Source organism: Hylobates moloch, unplaced genomic scaffold (assembly GCF_009828535.3).
Source record: "Hylobates moloch isolate HMO894 unplaced genomic scaffold, HMol_V3 SCAFFOLD_8, whole genome shotgun sequence".
NCBI lineage: Eukaryota > Metazoa > Chordata > Mammalia > Primates > Hylobatidae > Hylobates > Hylobates moloch.
In genome coordinates this window covers 89,017,383-89,032,665 of record NW_026652283.1, presented here as the reverse complement: position 1 = coordinate 89,032,665, position 15,283 = coordinate 89,017,383, and the positions used below count along the sequence as shown (strand labels likewise).

At 40.1% G+C, this 15,283-nt stretch overlaps 1 protein-coding gene and 1 long non-coding RNA gene across 4 annotated transcripts in view; one reads left to right on the top strand and one right to left on the bottom strand.

Moving 5' to 3' along the window:
* MYRIP (myosin VIIA and Rab interacting protein) overlaps positions 1 to 15,283 on the top strand; it is a 475,698-nt gene that overhangs the window by 441,804 nt on the left and 18,611 nt on the right. For all 3 annotated transcript variants that reach the window (XM_058441971.1, XM_032161998.2, XM_032161999.2), the window contains 4 exons: positions 959 to 1,120; positions 6,681 to 6,785; positions 6,898 to 6,958; positions 8,333 to 8,451. In XM_058441971.1, coding sequence (XP_058297954.1) covers positions 959 to 1,120; positions 6,681 to 6,785; positions 6,898 to 6,958; positions 8,333 to 8,451 — 447 coding nt within the window. The remainder of the gene's footprint in view (positions 1 to 958; positions 1,121 to 6,680; positions 6,786 to 6,897; positions 6,959 to 8,332; positions 8,452 to 15,283) is intronic.
* Positions 2,568 to 15,283, bottom strand: part of LOC116473634 (uncharacterized) — a 223,686-nt gene continuing 210,970 nt past the window's right edge. Inside the window, exon 5 of the long non-coding RNA XR_009214388.1 lies at positions 2,568 to 4,913. This is a non-coding gene — a long non-coding RNA (uncharacterized LOC116473634). The remainder of the gene's footprint in view (positions 4,914 to 15,283) is intronic.

The window sequence follows — 15,283 nt, the reverse complement described above, 5'->3', positions numbered from 1 at the left end:
GTTAAGGAAACTGTTAAAGTCTTGGCCATGTGTTTCATTCAAATCAACTCTAAATTGCTGTGATTACAGGTTTAGGATTTTATATATGTTGATTAAACCTCAAGAACCTCTCTTTAAGTAATTACTTTCTTTAGATACATCTCATTTCTTGTGTTATTGGTTGCTTCATCACATTATTGATTAGGGTGAGGGCATATTTGTTTGATTCACCCTGGCCCACATCCCTTAGTCTGAATTATTTCAAGGATTTTACCTTGCTCACTTTTATGGGAATAACCTTATAAACTTGTAAGTAAAAAATGTTTCTTTTTCTGAAATTGCTTTATCAGACTTGCTCTCTTATTTTTAATAGCTCTCAACAATTGTCCTAATTGACAGATAAATAGATACATGCTTCTCTTAACATCACACTATTTTCCAAGAAATATTTTTCTACTACAAACTTCAGGTTTAATTCCCTTAACCTCATTGAAGCACGCAGAAGCTAATTAATCAGAATTCACTCAAAATGTGTAATTATTTTAAATTATTTCCCCTCTTTCTTGTTTTCTCATTTTTTTCTCAATTACTAAATGCCAACCAAAAATTGTATTGGCAAAGCTCCATCATGAGTTTTTCTCTTTGTTTTTTCTTTATAGTCATTTTTATAGTCACTAGACCAATACACAATTTGCATAGCTGATGTCATGTATTTTGTACTATTTGAACAAAAGCAACTTTAAAATGCTTTTTCTTACAGGAAAGTTTGTGGGAGAGGGAAGGTGTGGTTGACAGTGAGGGGTGTCAAGACCTCACACATTTAAGTGTGAAGAATGTTTATAAATGTTATAAAAATAACATCCCCCCTGCAATGTTAAGCCCAGTTCTCTCACTCCCTGAATTGCTGGGGTCCCCTCAAGGGACCCCAACCAGTCCCAGGTCTGCAGACATGAACTCAAATGCAGCACTCTCTCTACAGGTATACCTGGCAGCAGGCACTGTGTATGGACTGGAGAGCCAGCTGACTGAGCTGGAAGATGCCGCCCGCTGCATCCACAGCGGCACTGATGAAACCCATCTGGCGGATCTGGAGGACCAGGTGGCCACGGCTGCAGCCCAAGTCCACCATGCTGAACTCCAGGTGAGAACTCTCCTCTCTGCCCACATGGGTCCTGCAGGATGAAACGGAGCCCCATGTTCTACAAGAATCACTTTAAAGCCATTGTATCTATCAGCTCCCATCATCTCCAGCATGTTTGCATGGATACGGTCCTTCCAGATGGATTCCACCAAATTCTCCCTTTAAAAGTGTAGTCCTCTTCTCTGCCAAATTAAAGTCTTGATAATATATTGGACTGCCCGTTAAACCTTAAACCAGTTTCCTCTTTGAGAAATGTCCCGACCCATACATAGGTCTCTCTACTATACAGGTTTCCATTCTACTCCAAGACCATCCTTTTCTGACCCTTGTCACATCGTTGATAACTTATTAAGTAATATTATTAAGTAATATTCCCCATTATAGACTGAAAGCTCCATGAGAATAGAAGTATAGCTGTGTGGCTTAACATGTAACTCCAGTGCCTAGCACAATACCTGGCACAGATTTAGCACACAATAAAAATGGGGTGAACAAATGAAGGAAATTAGAAGCATAGATTTCTCAGGACAATATTTTTCATGAGGAGCAGGCAGGATTTAGATACGGCTATTGAAGAACTGATTAACATAGTCTCTATAACTTTGTGAACATGGCTGTTTGAAGTTTTCATAGATATTCCCGTAGCCTTTGACTCTGTAAATCAAAATTGACCATGGATTAAGCCACTGATTTTCAAACTAGGGTCTATAGATATATTCTTGGGACTCATGACAATTTTTTTCTTTAAAAGGGCTCCATGTGGGCCAGGCACAGTGGCTCACACCTGTAATCCCAGCACTTTGGGAGGCTGAGGTGGGTGGATCACGAGGTCAGGAGATCGAGAGCATTCTGGCTAACGCGGTGAAACCCCGTCTCTACTAAAAATACAAAAAATTAGCCGGGCATGGTGGTGGGTGCCTGTAGTCCCAGCTACTCAGGAGGCTGAGGCAGGAGAATGGCGTGAACCTGGGAGGTGGAGCTTGCAGTGAGCCAAGATCGCACCACTGCACTCCATCCATCTCAAAAAAAAAAAAAAAAAAAAAAAGGTTGTTATTCAATTTGAGAGACACTGGTTCCGCTAATTCATATAGACCCTGGTTTGCTGATTTTTTTTTTTTTTTTTTTTTTGAGAGAAATCTCATCTGTCACCCAGGCCGGTTCATTGCATAATTTGGTCACTGCAAATTCACCTCCGGTTCAAGCAATTCCTCACCTCCAAGTAACGGATTACAACCACCACACCAGTTTGTTTTGTTTTTTTTTTTTTTTTTACGGGGTTTCACCATGTTGGCCAGACAGGTCTCAAACTCCTGACCTCAGGCGATCCACCCACCTCGGCCTCCCAAAGTGCTGGGATTACAGGTGTAAGCCCCTGCGACAGATCCTGCATCTTAAAACTGAATCATTGGGAGAACTGTGGTCAATAAAACCATATCTGGATAGAGACATAAATCAAAGAAAATGACTGAAGTGAGTCTCAGTCATTTTAGAGGGTTTTTTTTTTTTCTTTTTGGCCAAGATTTAGGAGGCACCCAGAAAAGAAGAGACAGAAACCACAGTAGGATCTGTGGCTCGTACTTTTTCCAAACAGGATTTTGAGGGTTTCAATATTTAAAGGGGAAAAGTGGGCAGGAGTGGAAAGGGATGGAGGGAAAGAGGGAGGGTTTGGTGACATTCTTGTGAATCTGCCCATTGCACATGAAAAGGAGGGGTAAAGGGAATGATCAATTATGTATTCATCTTGCACTCAGTAAATCTGTGCTTTACATAAGATAAAGTAAAAGTAAACAGAGAGTAGAGGAAGCAGTCAAATATGCATTTATTTTCAGGTGGATGAGGGGACAATTTCTAGTCTCCTCTTGTCCTGTAACCCATGAAGATAAGCTATTAATTTACATTGTCAGGGTGATGGAAGCTGTGAAGACATGTGGCCTTCTATCTGTAGCTATCAGTTTAGGAACAAAAGGAAAGGCAGTTTTGGGGGGCAGCGGGGAGCGGGTTGTGACTCAGCTTCCAAACTTCTCCCTTTTGGCATAGTGAATTGGGGGTCCCGAGATTTTATTTTCATTTCACAGAGAAGATGACACTCTTAGGTGATAATTATTTTAAAAGTAAATATTTTCACTTTATTGAGTCAAAAATACAACTCCTGACATCATTAACCACTCTAGAGAATGAAAGGGCACAATTCTCCACTCTGTGGATGGGTCAATGCTGTGAACTAGAAATGAGCTCATCAGATAGATGGCCCTGTTGACTATTATCAGTAAGAATGGCTGAACAGCAATTCTCCTCAAAAAAAAATTATTTTCCATAAATTTCACCCAAGACTTAATCAATTTATTGTCAAAGTTATATAAAGTAGAATCAAATCACTTGTTTTCTGTTACATTGTGTAGCAAATACTTCTTGAATGATTTTGCAGGAAGTAATATTTATGGGTGTTTGGGAGGATTTTATTGGATAATTATTCCCTCTTTATTGGATAGTTATTCCTCCTTCCACATTTTTCTAGACTTAAATTATTGGAGCCATGTTTTATGGCAGAAAACTCTAGAGTTCCAAATGTCCATTTTCCATGTGTTTAAATGTGTGCCTATTAATTTTTCATTTATTTTTAAATATTACAATAATGTTATCAATAATCCCCAATGTTCTGTGAGCATTATTTTGTACTAGGTATTTGTCCTTAATGGTTTACCACATTATTGTATTTATTTTTTTCAGCAACCCCATAAGTGAGCTACTGCTACTATTCTCCTTTTATATCTGAGGAAATTTACCCAAGTTCAAATACCTAGAAAGTGATAAAACCAGGATTTTAATCCAAATTTTGTGACCTCATAGACCACACTCTTTTTCTTCTTTTGAGACAGAGTCTCACTCTGTCACCCAGGCTGGGATGCAATGGCACAATCTTGGCTCACTGCAATCTCCGCCTCCTGGGTTCAAGTGATTCTCTTGCCTCAGCCTCCCGAGTAGCTGGGATTACAGGCATGTACCACCACGTCCTGCTAATTTTTGTATTTTTAGTAGAGACGGGGTTTCATCACATTGGTCAGGCTGGTCTCAAACTCCTGACCTCAAGTGATCCACCAGCCTTGGCCTCCCAAAGTGCTGGGATTACAGGCGTGATCCACCGTGCCAAACAGCCCACATTCTTAACCAGTCTGTGCTCTGTGGTTTCTTGGGAAATGTGTTGGTCCTGCCCTCAGGCATACACGCACTTGCCTAGGTGTCCTTAACTTGCATGGGAGGTTGTTGACCCTGCCTTCAGCTTTGTGGATTATCTCTACTGCACCTCCAGGCATGCGGAAATTCTCCCCACCAGGCTAACTGGTGCCAGAGAATGAAGCCTCCAACTCCCTGTTGTCTGTTCTCATCCAAAATCTAGTCTCACAGAGGATTTCTTGCAGGATGATAGGAGGGTGCCCATTGAGGAGGGTACATATGCTAAATTGTGTTCTTGGTGATATTAGGACAGAGTCTAAGGATGCTATCAACTTAGAGTCTACCTTTGAGACACAGTGCTGTTATCCAGTGCTGAAAGAGACTGCAGAATGACCCTTGTGGAGCATGCTAAGGGTGCTGTCCACTGCCTCATGCAAGGTTGTCTCTATGAGGGTTCCTGGAGAAAGCTTCTCTTAACTCCTAGTGTCAGGAAAAGCTGTTCTTCTGAGTACTTGGTCTTCGATCTTGTGGACATGGAGCTCTTGGCTTTGGCTCCCAGGAAACTCAGAGCTGAACTGGTCATCCCCTTCTAGCAAATGTATAGCTCCTTGGACATGCAGTTCTAGAAGTGGGACATAATTACATAGAGAGATAAGATACAGGCAAAATCAGCCCTCAGTAGCCTCCTCTTTCTTTGTCCTTTGTCCTAAGGACTGAAACTTGAAAAATTAGCCTTTTCTTATTCCAGAACCTGATAGTCCACAAATGAAGAGGTCAGCAGCTTGCTTTCCCATTGACCTTGTCTTTCCCAGGGCCCTCTGAGCAAGGTCCTCCATCAAAACTACCTCCAGGGAAGAATGTGAGCGTCTAATCCACACCAGTTGCTTATGACTGGTAAAAGCTTAGCCTGCAACTTTTCTCAGAGGCTTGTGCAATTTATTGGTTCATAAACCAAAAGAATGTAGTTCTTAATGTGAAATTTGAAGATTAAGAACAGAAAGGCATCTGGGGACCAGGAAGGGCAGGACTCAAGTGGCGCCTACTGGGGCTGGCTACTAAGTAGCTTGTATTCTCTTACCAGCTGCCACAGACTTGGCCTTCACCTACCTCCTTCTCCTTTCCTGACCATGACTGCCACCCCTTAGGGGTAGGGGATGCATCTTCCAAATTTGCTGACCCTTCAATCTTTCTGTGTACCTCCTATAGCTCCTATCACAGTAGACGTTGTTCAAAGAAGCCCTCAGTAAATGACAGCAGAATTCAAATTTGTCTTGAGTAGCACAGAATTGTGGAGGGCTGGGAGGCAATGGAGACCTCATGTGTGGAGCACACACACACACTGGCTGGGATCTACCATCAGCTTATTGTTTGATTCCCTAACAACACTCAGAATGTACCAACTCAGCAGAATCTTGACCTCTTCCCTTGACTCTGCTAGCCTTTCCCTGCCTTTTCCAGCGTCCCCCATGCTGGATGTTGGCACATCCTCTCAGACTGTGGCAATGTGACAAGAGCATGGCCACTGACATGAATTCCATGCACTGCCCAGATTGGCTGTGAGATGATGGGTGTATCACTTATCCCTGTGAGCCAGTTTCCTTATCTGTGAAACCAAGATAATGGTACTTACTTCATAGAATTATTTTGAGACATGAATGAGTTCATTTATTTAAAACACTTAGCATGGTTCCTGGCACATAATAATGCCCTTTTCTAAGAGCAGGGACAATATCTTCATTTCTGGAGACAGGGGAGGACCAGGGTTCTCTCTGGGCAGTAAGTGGGTTCTTACTTTCCATTTCTGCATTCAGACTCTGCTGGAAGAAAATCTGAGCTCTCTCTTGACCTTCCCATGTTACAAATCAGGAAAATGATGCCCAAAGAGGGGAGAGAGTTTCTCAAGGCTTGTTGGCTTCTTAATGGAGGAGATGGACTTGAACCGAGGGCTGCTAGGCCTCCCTTCTAAAACCTGGTGCTGTGGTTTTGGATTCATGAAGTTATAGAAGAAGAAAGCAGGACATATAAATGACTATGACAGAACATATAAATCCTATGACTTCCCTGACCACTCCTCACCCCCATGCTGAGCCAGGTGGCACTGGGCCAGGGTCCCCATCATGTCCCCAGGCTTTCATTTATCCCCAGACATACTCTGACAGGATTGTTGACATGCTCTAGAGCTAACAAACTAGAAATTTAAATTTATAAAGGAAGGCCTGTGTTTTATTTTCTTGCTACACACTAGATAGAGAAGTGTTTGGTAGAAGTTGAATGAATGAATGAGCATACATCAAAGCAGATTTGTCTTTATAAATTCTTAACGCTTTTAAGAAATACTTTCCCCTTCCGTATTTTCTCCCTGCCAATCTTGTCTTTCTGTTGCTTTAAGATTTCTGATATTGAGAGCCGGATTTCAGCCCTGACCATTGCAGGATTAAACATAGCACCATGTGTGCGCTTCACAAGAAGACGGGATCAGAAGCAAAGGACCCAGGTGTGTTTGCCCCTTTCTCCCTCTGTTGGAATGTTACATGGCTTGGAAAACTTAGAAGATAAAATATCTTTGGCTCTGCAAAGGTATATTGCTCATTGTGTTCTGTTTGTAGGTACAAACCATAGATACATCAAGGCAGCAAAGGAGGAAACTGCCTGCTCCACCGGTGAAAGGTATGCTAAATTAAAACCACGAAGCTACCAAAAAATTAAGCCTGAATCATTTACTTTGGGTAACACAGAGACCTGAGTTTGAGAATTAGATCTAATGGAGCGTTCTCACACAGAATTGCTCTTGTCTGTCTGTCTTGATTTGGGTCCCCCCAGAAGCAAACCCTGGGACAAGGATTGGAGTGAAAATAGCTTGTTTGGAAGGTGCACTGCTAGAGAAGAAGACAAATGATTCAGAGAAAGAAATTAAGTCAATCAATACAGGGAACTTGAATTAGGAGTTATTTCTTTGGGCAAATAAGACTAAGTCCTCCTGGTGACCTCTGGGAGACAATGTTGGCTGCACCTCAGAGTTTTCTGCCCAAAGGGCAGGGAGATGGGATATTTGTTCTAAAACTCCCATCCATCTCTGGCTGAGAGTTATTTCTAGGGGCATTAACTCCCTGGTACTTCTGACCTGCCCCATGCATGAGCCAAGACAGAGTGGTGGTACTTGCTGTAGGATCTGTTGGAATATGCTGAAATGGTGACTGTCAAAGAGAAGTGAACAGAACACCAAAAGTATCTTCCACAGTGTCCAATCTAGAAAGGATTCTGGCAATGCCAATCAGGTCGCCTTTATCTAATGGACATTTTCAACAAATGCCCTGGGTTCAGAAGCCACAAAAGGGTGATGCCAAACTAGAAATTTAGATTTACAAATCAGAGGAGTAGAAAGTCCAAAAATGTGCATTTGGGCCTTGGTTCTGCTATTGATCATTTAACAAACATTTATTGAATGTTTATAATCTACAAAACTGTATGCAGTCAAAATTTATCACAGATTCACAGTCCTTTATTTGAAACCCTTGGGTCCATATGTGCTTCATAATTTGTTGGGCATTAGAAAGGTAATATAGCATATGTGCTATATATTTCTTAACACCCCCCATGGCATCTAGGCAGCATCTGAAAATCAAACACATTAATATCCTTACAGCAGAGCACAAGAACATTTGCACTCCATGAGATGGACAACAACATTAAATGGCCTCATGTCAGTTCAGGTCAGGTTTTATAATCAGTTTCTTTTGGCTCCAAAGTTGTAAAAATTTGCAAGTTTTAGAACCTTTTCTATTTCAGGACTGCCCATATGTATTTATGAACTGTACTGGGTTATCTCTAAGTTATCGTTCCACAGAAAGCTATCAATGATGCCCTGACTTATTTGTCCATCATAAAAATAAACACAAAACAAAAAGATCCCATAGTCAATCAAGCACAGTACAGGAATGAGATTCCAAGTCTAGAACAAAAGTCTGAGTAATCTGACCACCTTGTTTTTTCCTTAACAATCAGTCCATCTTCTGGGTAACATTTTTTCCCATTTCTTTTTAGCTGAAAAAATTGAGACATCTTCAGTGACTACCATTAAAACATTTAACCACAACTTCATTCTCCAAGGCTCCTCAACAAACAGGACTAAGGAAAGGAAAGGCACCACCAAGGATTTGATGGTAAATGTCATCTCTGTCTTAATGTTCAACGCTTTCACTGTTGATGGTACCTCCATTCTGCAGCCTTTCCTTCTGTAGCTCCCACATCAGAACCCCCAAAAAGTATCCTTCCTCCATGGTCTTATGGTCTTATGGTCTGTTGGATTTGACTGGATGGTGGATTTAGCAGTAAACCAAGAGCAGAGTGCTTGCTTGAATAAGGCCATGAAGCACACACACACCACTGGTCACCCTCCTCAAATGTTACTCTAGAAATCACTATTACTAATAACTTTCTAGGCAAGTATAGAGGAAATAAGTCGTAACATGGTAAGTGTACTGGAAATTGCGCTTGGACATACCAAAATGTAGCTTAACCCAAAGCATCCGGCTTACACCCAGAAGATTTCATCATGACCTAATCACTTTGAGCCAACTCTAGCCCCAAACCTTGCTAAAAATATTATCAACTATCTTAAACCATTTACCTTAGACAAAAGTATAGGCGATAGAAATTTTTACCCTGGCACAATAGACATAGTACAGTAAAGGAAAGATGAAAGAACTGTGTCAAGCACTAAAAAGCAAAGACAAGCCCTTATACCTTCTGCATAATGTATTAACTAGAAATAACTATACACAGAGAACTTTAGCCAAGTCCCCCAAAACCAGACGAACTACCCAAGAACAGCTGAAAGAACACATTCACCTATGTGGCAAAATAGTGGGAAGATTCATGAGTAGCGGTGACAAGCCTACCAAGCCTGTTGATAGCTGGTTGTCCAAGACAGAATCTTAGTTCAGCTTTAAACTTACCCACAGAATTACTTAATCTCCCTGTCAGTTTAACTGTTAGTCTAAAGAGGGACAGCCCTTTAGACCCTTGGAAACAACCTTCCTACAGAGAGTAAAAAATATTACCACCATAGTTGGCCCAAAACAGCCACCAATTAAGAAAGCGTTTAAGCTCAACATCTAACTATCTTAAATTCCAATCACTCTACTGAACTCATAACATCACACTGGACTAATCTATTAACAGAAGCAATAATGTTAATATAGGTAACATGAAGACATTCTCTATTGCATAAGCTTACATCAGACCAGAATAACCCACTGACAGTTAACAGCCTAATATTAATAACTGATATAATAAGCACCCTATTATTTACACTGTTAACCCAACACAGGTATGCTCTAAGGAGAGATTACAAAAAGTAAAAGGAACTCGGCAAATCTTTCCCCGCTTGTTTACCAAAAACATCACCTCTAGCATTACCAGTATTAGAATCACTGCCTGCCCAGTGACATATGTTCAACAGCCACGGTATCCTGACCGTGCAAAGATAGCATAATCACTTGTTCCTTAAATAGGGACTTGTATGAATGGTCATATGAAGGTTCAGCTGTCTCTTACTTTTAATCAGTGAAATTGACCTATTCGTGAAGAGGCGGATATAAACAAATAAGACGAGAAAACCCTATGGAGCTTTAATTCATTAATGCAAATAAAAACTCAAACAAGCCTACAAGCCCTAGCCTACTATCCCTGCATTAAAAATTTTGGTAGGGGTGAACTTGGAGCATAATTCAACCTCCAAACAACCTAAACTAAGACCGCACTAGTCTTAGTGAGTTAATACACATTGACCCAATAATTTGATCAATGGAATAAATTACCTTAGGGATAACAGCGCAATCCCATTCTAGAATCCATATTGACAACAGAGTTTACAACTTCGATGTTGGATCAGGACATCCTAACGGTGTAGCTGCTATTAAGGGTTCGTTTAGCAGTAGGGACAGGGTTCTAAAACTAAGTGAGTAACATCCTACCTGCTATATACCTCTTTAATACGTGGGTATATTCTCCCAACTGTATCTCTAGCTCCTTGTAGGAAGCAGGTTTGATATAAGAGAAATAAAAATATGTAAATGGAAGATTAAGGTCTGGTTGAGGTGTAACAATTCTTATTCTGTTTTCAGTCCATATTCACTCTTCCTTAAATTTTTCATTAGCCATTAATGCTGTGTTCCTGAAAAAAGTCAGCAGCTACTCCTAAATGTAGCAAAGGAAGAGACAGTAAATAATTTGCATGAACTCTAGAAATTATACAGAAAGGACTGTTGGCTCTTTTGCTTAAAAACTGTCAATTGAGAAAAATAACGAGACAAGTCTCTATCATTTTATGAGGTTTATTTGCCAAAGTTAAGGATGTGCATGCAGGAGACAGTCAATGTCTTTCTACAAAGATGATTTTGAGGGCTCGAAATTTAAAATGGAAAGGGCAGGCTATTAAGAAGTAAGAGGGGGGTAGGGAAAAACAGTCATTCATGCCTTTGTCCGGCTCAGCGAATCTGCATTTTTTTTTTTACATCAGATGACATAGACAAATGGGGCAGAGGAAAAATGCAGGGAATCTGCATTTTTATAGCAGATAATATAGAAAAAATGGGGCAGGGGAAGAATCAGATATGCATTTGTGTCTGATGGGCGGGGTGACTGCACCTGTAAAGATAAGCTATCAATTTGCATTGCTATGGTGAAATATTTTTTCTTTTTTTAAAAAAATTATTATTATACTTTAAGTTTTAGGGTACATGTGCACAATATGCAGGTTTGTTACATATGTATCCATGTGCCATGTTGGTGTGCTCCACCCATTAACTCGTCATTTAGCATTAGGTATATCTCCTAATGCTCTCCCTCCCCACTCCTCCCCACCCCACAACAGTCCCCGGAGCGTGATGTTCCCCTTCCTGTGTCCATGTGTTCTCATTGTTCAATTCCCACCTATGAGTGAGAACATGCAGTGTTTGGTTCTCCCATTCTGTAGGTTGCCTGTTCACTCTGATGGTGGTTTCTTTTGCTGTGCAGAAGCTCTTTAGTTTAATTAGATCCCATTTGTCAATTTTGGCTTTTGTTGCCATTGCTTTTGGTGTTTTAGACATGAAGTCCTTGCGATAGTTTACTGGGAATGATGGTTTCCACTTTCATACATGTCCCTACAAAGGACATGAACTCATCATTTTTTATGGCTGCATAGTATTCCATGGTGTATATGTACCACATTTTCTTAATCCAGTCTATCCTTGTTGGACATTTGGGTTGGTTCCAAGTCTTTGCTATTGTGAATAGTGCCGCAATAAACATAAGTGTGCGTGCGTCTTTATAGCAGCATGATTTATAGTCCTTTGGGTATATACCCAGTAATGGGATGGCTGGGTCAAATGGTACTTCTAGTTCTAGATCCCTGAGGAATTGCCACACTGACTTCCACAATGGTTGAACTAGTTTACAGTCCCACCAACAGTGTAAAACTGTTCCTATTTCTCCACATCCTCTCCAGCACCTGTTGTTTCCTGACTTTTTAATGATCAACATTCTAACTGGTGTGAGATGGTATCTCATTGTGGTTTTGATTTGCATTTCTCTGATGGCCAGTGATGATGAGCATTTTTGCATGTTTTTTGGCTGCATAAATGTCTTCTTTTGAGAAGTGTCTGTTCATGTCCTTTGCCCACTTTTTGATGGGGTTGTTTTTTTCTTGTAAATTTGTTTGAGTTCATTGTAGATTCTGGATATTAGCCTTTTGTCAGATGAGTAGGTTGCAAAAAATTTCTCCCATTCTGTGTGTTGCCTGTTCACTCTGGTGGTGGTTTCTTTTGCTGTGCAGAAGCTCTTTAGTTTAATTAGATCCAATTTGTCAATTTTGGCTTTTGTTGCCATTACTTTTGGTGTTTTAGACATGAAGCCCTTGCCCACGCCTATGTCCTGAATGGTATTGCCTAGGTTTTCTTCTAGGGTTTTTATGGTTTCAGGTCTAACATTTAAGTCTTTAATCCATCTTGAATTAATTTTTGTATAAGGTGTAAGGAAGGGATCCAGTTTCAGCTTTCTACATATGGCTAGCCAGTTTTCCCAGCAACATTTATTAAATAGGGAATCTTTTTCCCGTTGCTTGTTTTTATCAGGTTTGTCAAAGATGAGATAGTTGTAGATATGCGGCATTATTTCTGAGGGCTCTGTTCTGTTCCATTGATCTATGTCTCTGTTGTGGTACCAGTACCATGCTGTTTTGGTTACTGTAGCCTTGTAGTATAGTTTGAAGTCAGGTAGTGTGATGCCTCCAGCTTTGTTCTTTTGGCTTAGGATTGACTTGGCAATGCAGGTTCTTTTTTGGTTCCATATGAACTTTAAAGTAGTTTTTTCCAATTCTGTGAAGAAAGTCATTGGTAGCTTGATGGGGATGGCATTGAATCTATAAATTACCTTGGGCAGTATGGCCATTTTCACGATATTGATTCTTCCAAACCATGAGCATGGAATGTTCTTCCATTTCTTTGTATCCTCTTTTATTTCATTGAGCAGTGGTTTGTAGTTCTCCATGAAGAGGTCCTTCACATCCCTTGTAAGTTGGATTCCTAGGTATTTTTATTCTCTTTGAAGCAATTGTGAATGGGAGTTCACTCATGATTTGGCTCTCTGTTTGGCTGTTATTGGTGTACAAGAATGCTTGTGATTTTTGTACATTGATTTTGTATCCTGAGACTTTGCTGAAGTTGCTTATCAGCTTAAGGAGATTTTGGGCTGAGACAATGAGGTTTTCTAGATATACAATCATATCATCTGCAAACAGGGACAATTTGACTTCCTCTTTTCCTAATTGAATACCCTTTATTTCCTTCTCCTGCCTGATTGCCCTGGCCAGAACTTCCAACAATACGTTGAATAGGAGTGGTGAGAGAGGGCATCCCTGTCTTGTGCCAGTTTTCAAAGGGAATGCTTCCAGTTTTTGCCCATTCAGTATGATATTGGCTGTGGGTTTGTCATAGATAGCTCTTATTATATTGAGATATGTCCCATCAATACCTAATTTATTGAGAGTTTTTAGCATGAAGGGTTGTTGAATTTTGTCAAAGGCCTTTTCTGCAGCTATTGAGATAATCATGTGGTTTTTGTCTTTGGTTCTGTTTATATGCTGGATTACATTTATTGATTTGCGTATGTTGAACCAGCCTTGCATCCCAGGGATGAAGCCCACTTGATCATGGTGGATAAGCTTTTTGATGTGCTGCTGGATTTGGTTTGCCAGTATTTTATTGAGGATTTTTGCATCAATGTTCATCAAGGATATTGGTCTAAAATTCTCTTTTTTGGTTGTGTCTCTGCCAGGCTTTGGTATCAGGATGATGCTGGCCTCATAAAATGAGTTAGGGAGGATTCCCTATTTTTCTATTGATTGGAATAGTTTCAAAAGGAATGGTACCAGCTCCTCCTTGTACCTCTGGTAGAATTTGACTGTGAATCCATCTGGTCCTGGCGTTTTTTTTGTTGATAAGCTATTGATTATTGCCTCAATTTCAGAGCCTGTTATTGGTCTATTCAGGATTCAGCTTCTTCCTGGTTTAGTCTTGGGAGGGTGTATTTGTCAAGGAATTTATCCATTTCTTCTAGATTTTCTAGTTTATTTGCATAGAGGTGTTTATAGTATTCTCTGATGGTAGATTGTATTTCTGTGGGATCAGTGGTGATATCCCCTTTATCATTTTTTATTGTGTCTATTTGATTCTTCTCTCTTTTCTTCATTAGTCTTGCTAGTGGTCTATCAATTTTGTTGATCTTTTCAAAAAACCACCTCCTGGATTCATTAATTTTTGAAGGGTTTTTTGTGTCTCTATTTCCTTCAGTTCTGCTCAGATTTTAGTTATTTCTTGCCTTCTGCTAGCTTTTGAATGTGTTTGCTCTTGCTTTTCTAGTTCTTTTAATTGTGATGTTAGGGTGTCAATTTTGGATCTTTCCTGCTTTCTCTTGTGGGCATTTAGTGCTATAAATTTCCCTCTACACACTGCTTTGAATGTGTCCCAGAGATTCTGGTATGTTGTGTCTTTGTTCTCCTTGGTTTCAAAGAACATCTTTATTTCTGCCTTCATTTCATTATTTACCCAGTAGTCATTCAGGAGCAGGTTGTTCAGTTTCCATGTAGTTGAGCAGTTTTGAGTGAGTTTCTTAATCCTGAGTTCTAGTTTGATTGCACTGTGGTCTGAGAGACAGTTTGTTATAATTTCTGTTCTTTTACATTTGCTGAGGAGAGCTTTACTTCCAACTATGTGGTCAATTTTGGAATAGGTGTGGTGTGGTGCTGAAAAAAATGTATACTTATTCTGTTGATTTGGGGTGGTGAATTCTGTAGATGTCTATTAGGTCCACTTGGTGCAGAGCTGAGTTCAATTCCTGCGCGTCCTTGTTAACTTTCTGTCTTGTTGATCTGTCTAATGTTGACAGTGAGGTGTTAAAATCTCCCATTATTATTGTGTGGGAGTTTAAGTCTCTTTGTAGGTCACTCAGGACTTGCTTTATGAATCTGGGTGCTCCTGTGTTGGGTGCATACATATTTAGGATAGTTAGCTCTTCTTGTTGTATTGATCCCTTTACCATTATGTAATGGCCTTCTTTGTCTCTTTTGATCTTTGTTGGCTTAAAGTCTATTTTATCAGAGACTAGGATTGCAACCCCTGCCTTTTTTTGTTTTCCATTTGCTTGGTAGATCTTCCTCCATCCCTTTATTTTGAGTCTATGTGTGTCTCTGCATGTGAGAAGGGTTTCCTGAATACAGCACACTGATGGGTCTTGACTCCTTATCCAATTTGCCAGTCTGTGTCTTTTAATTGGAGCATTTAGCCCATTTACATTTAAAGTTAATATTGTTATGTGTGAATTTGATCCTGTCATTGTGATGTTAGTTGGTTATTTTGCTCGTTAGTTGATGCAGTTTCTTCCTAGCCTCGATGGTCTTTACAATTTAGCATGTTTTTGCAGTGGCTGGTACTGGTTGTTCCTTTCCATGTTTAG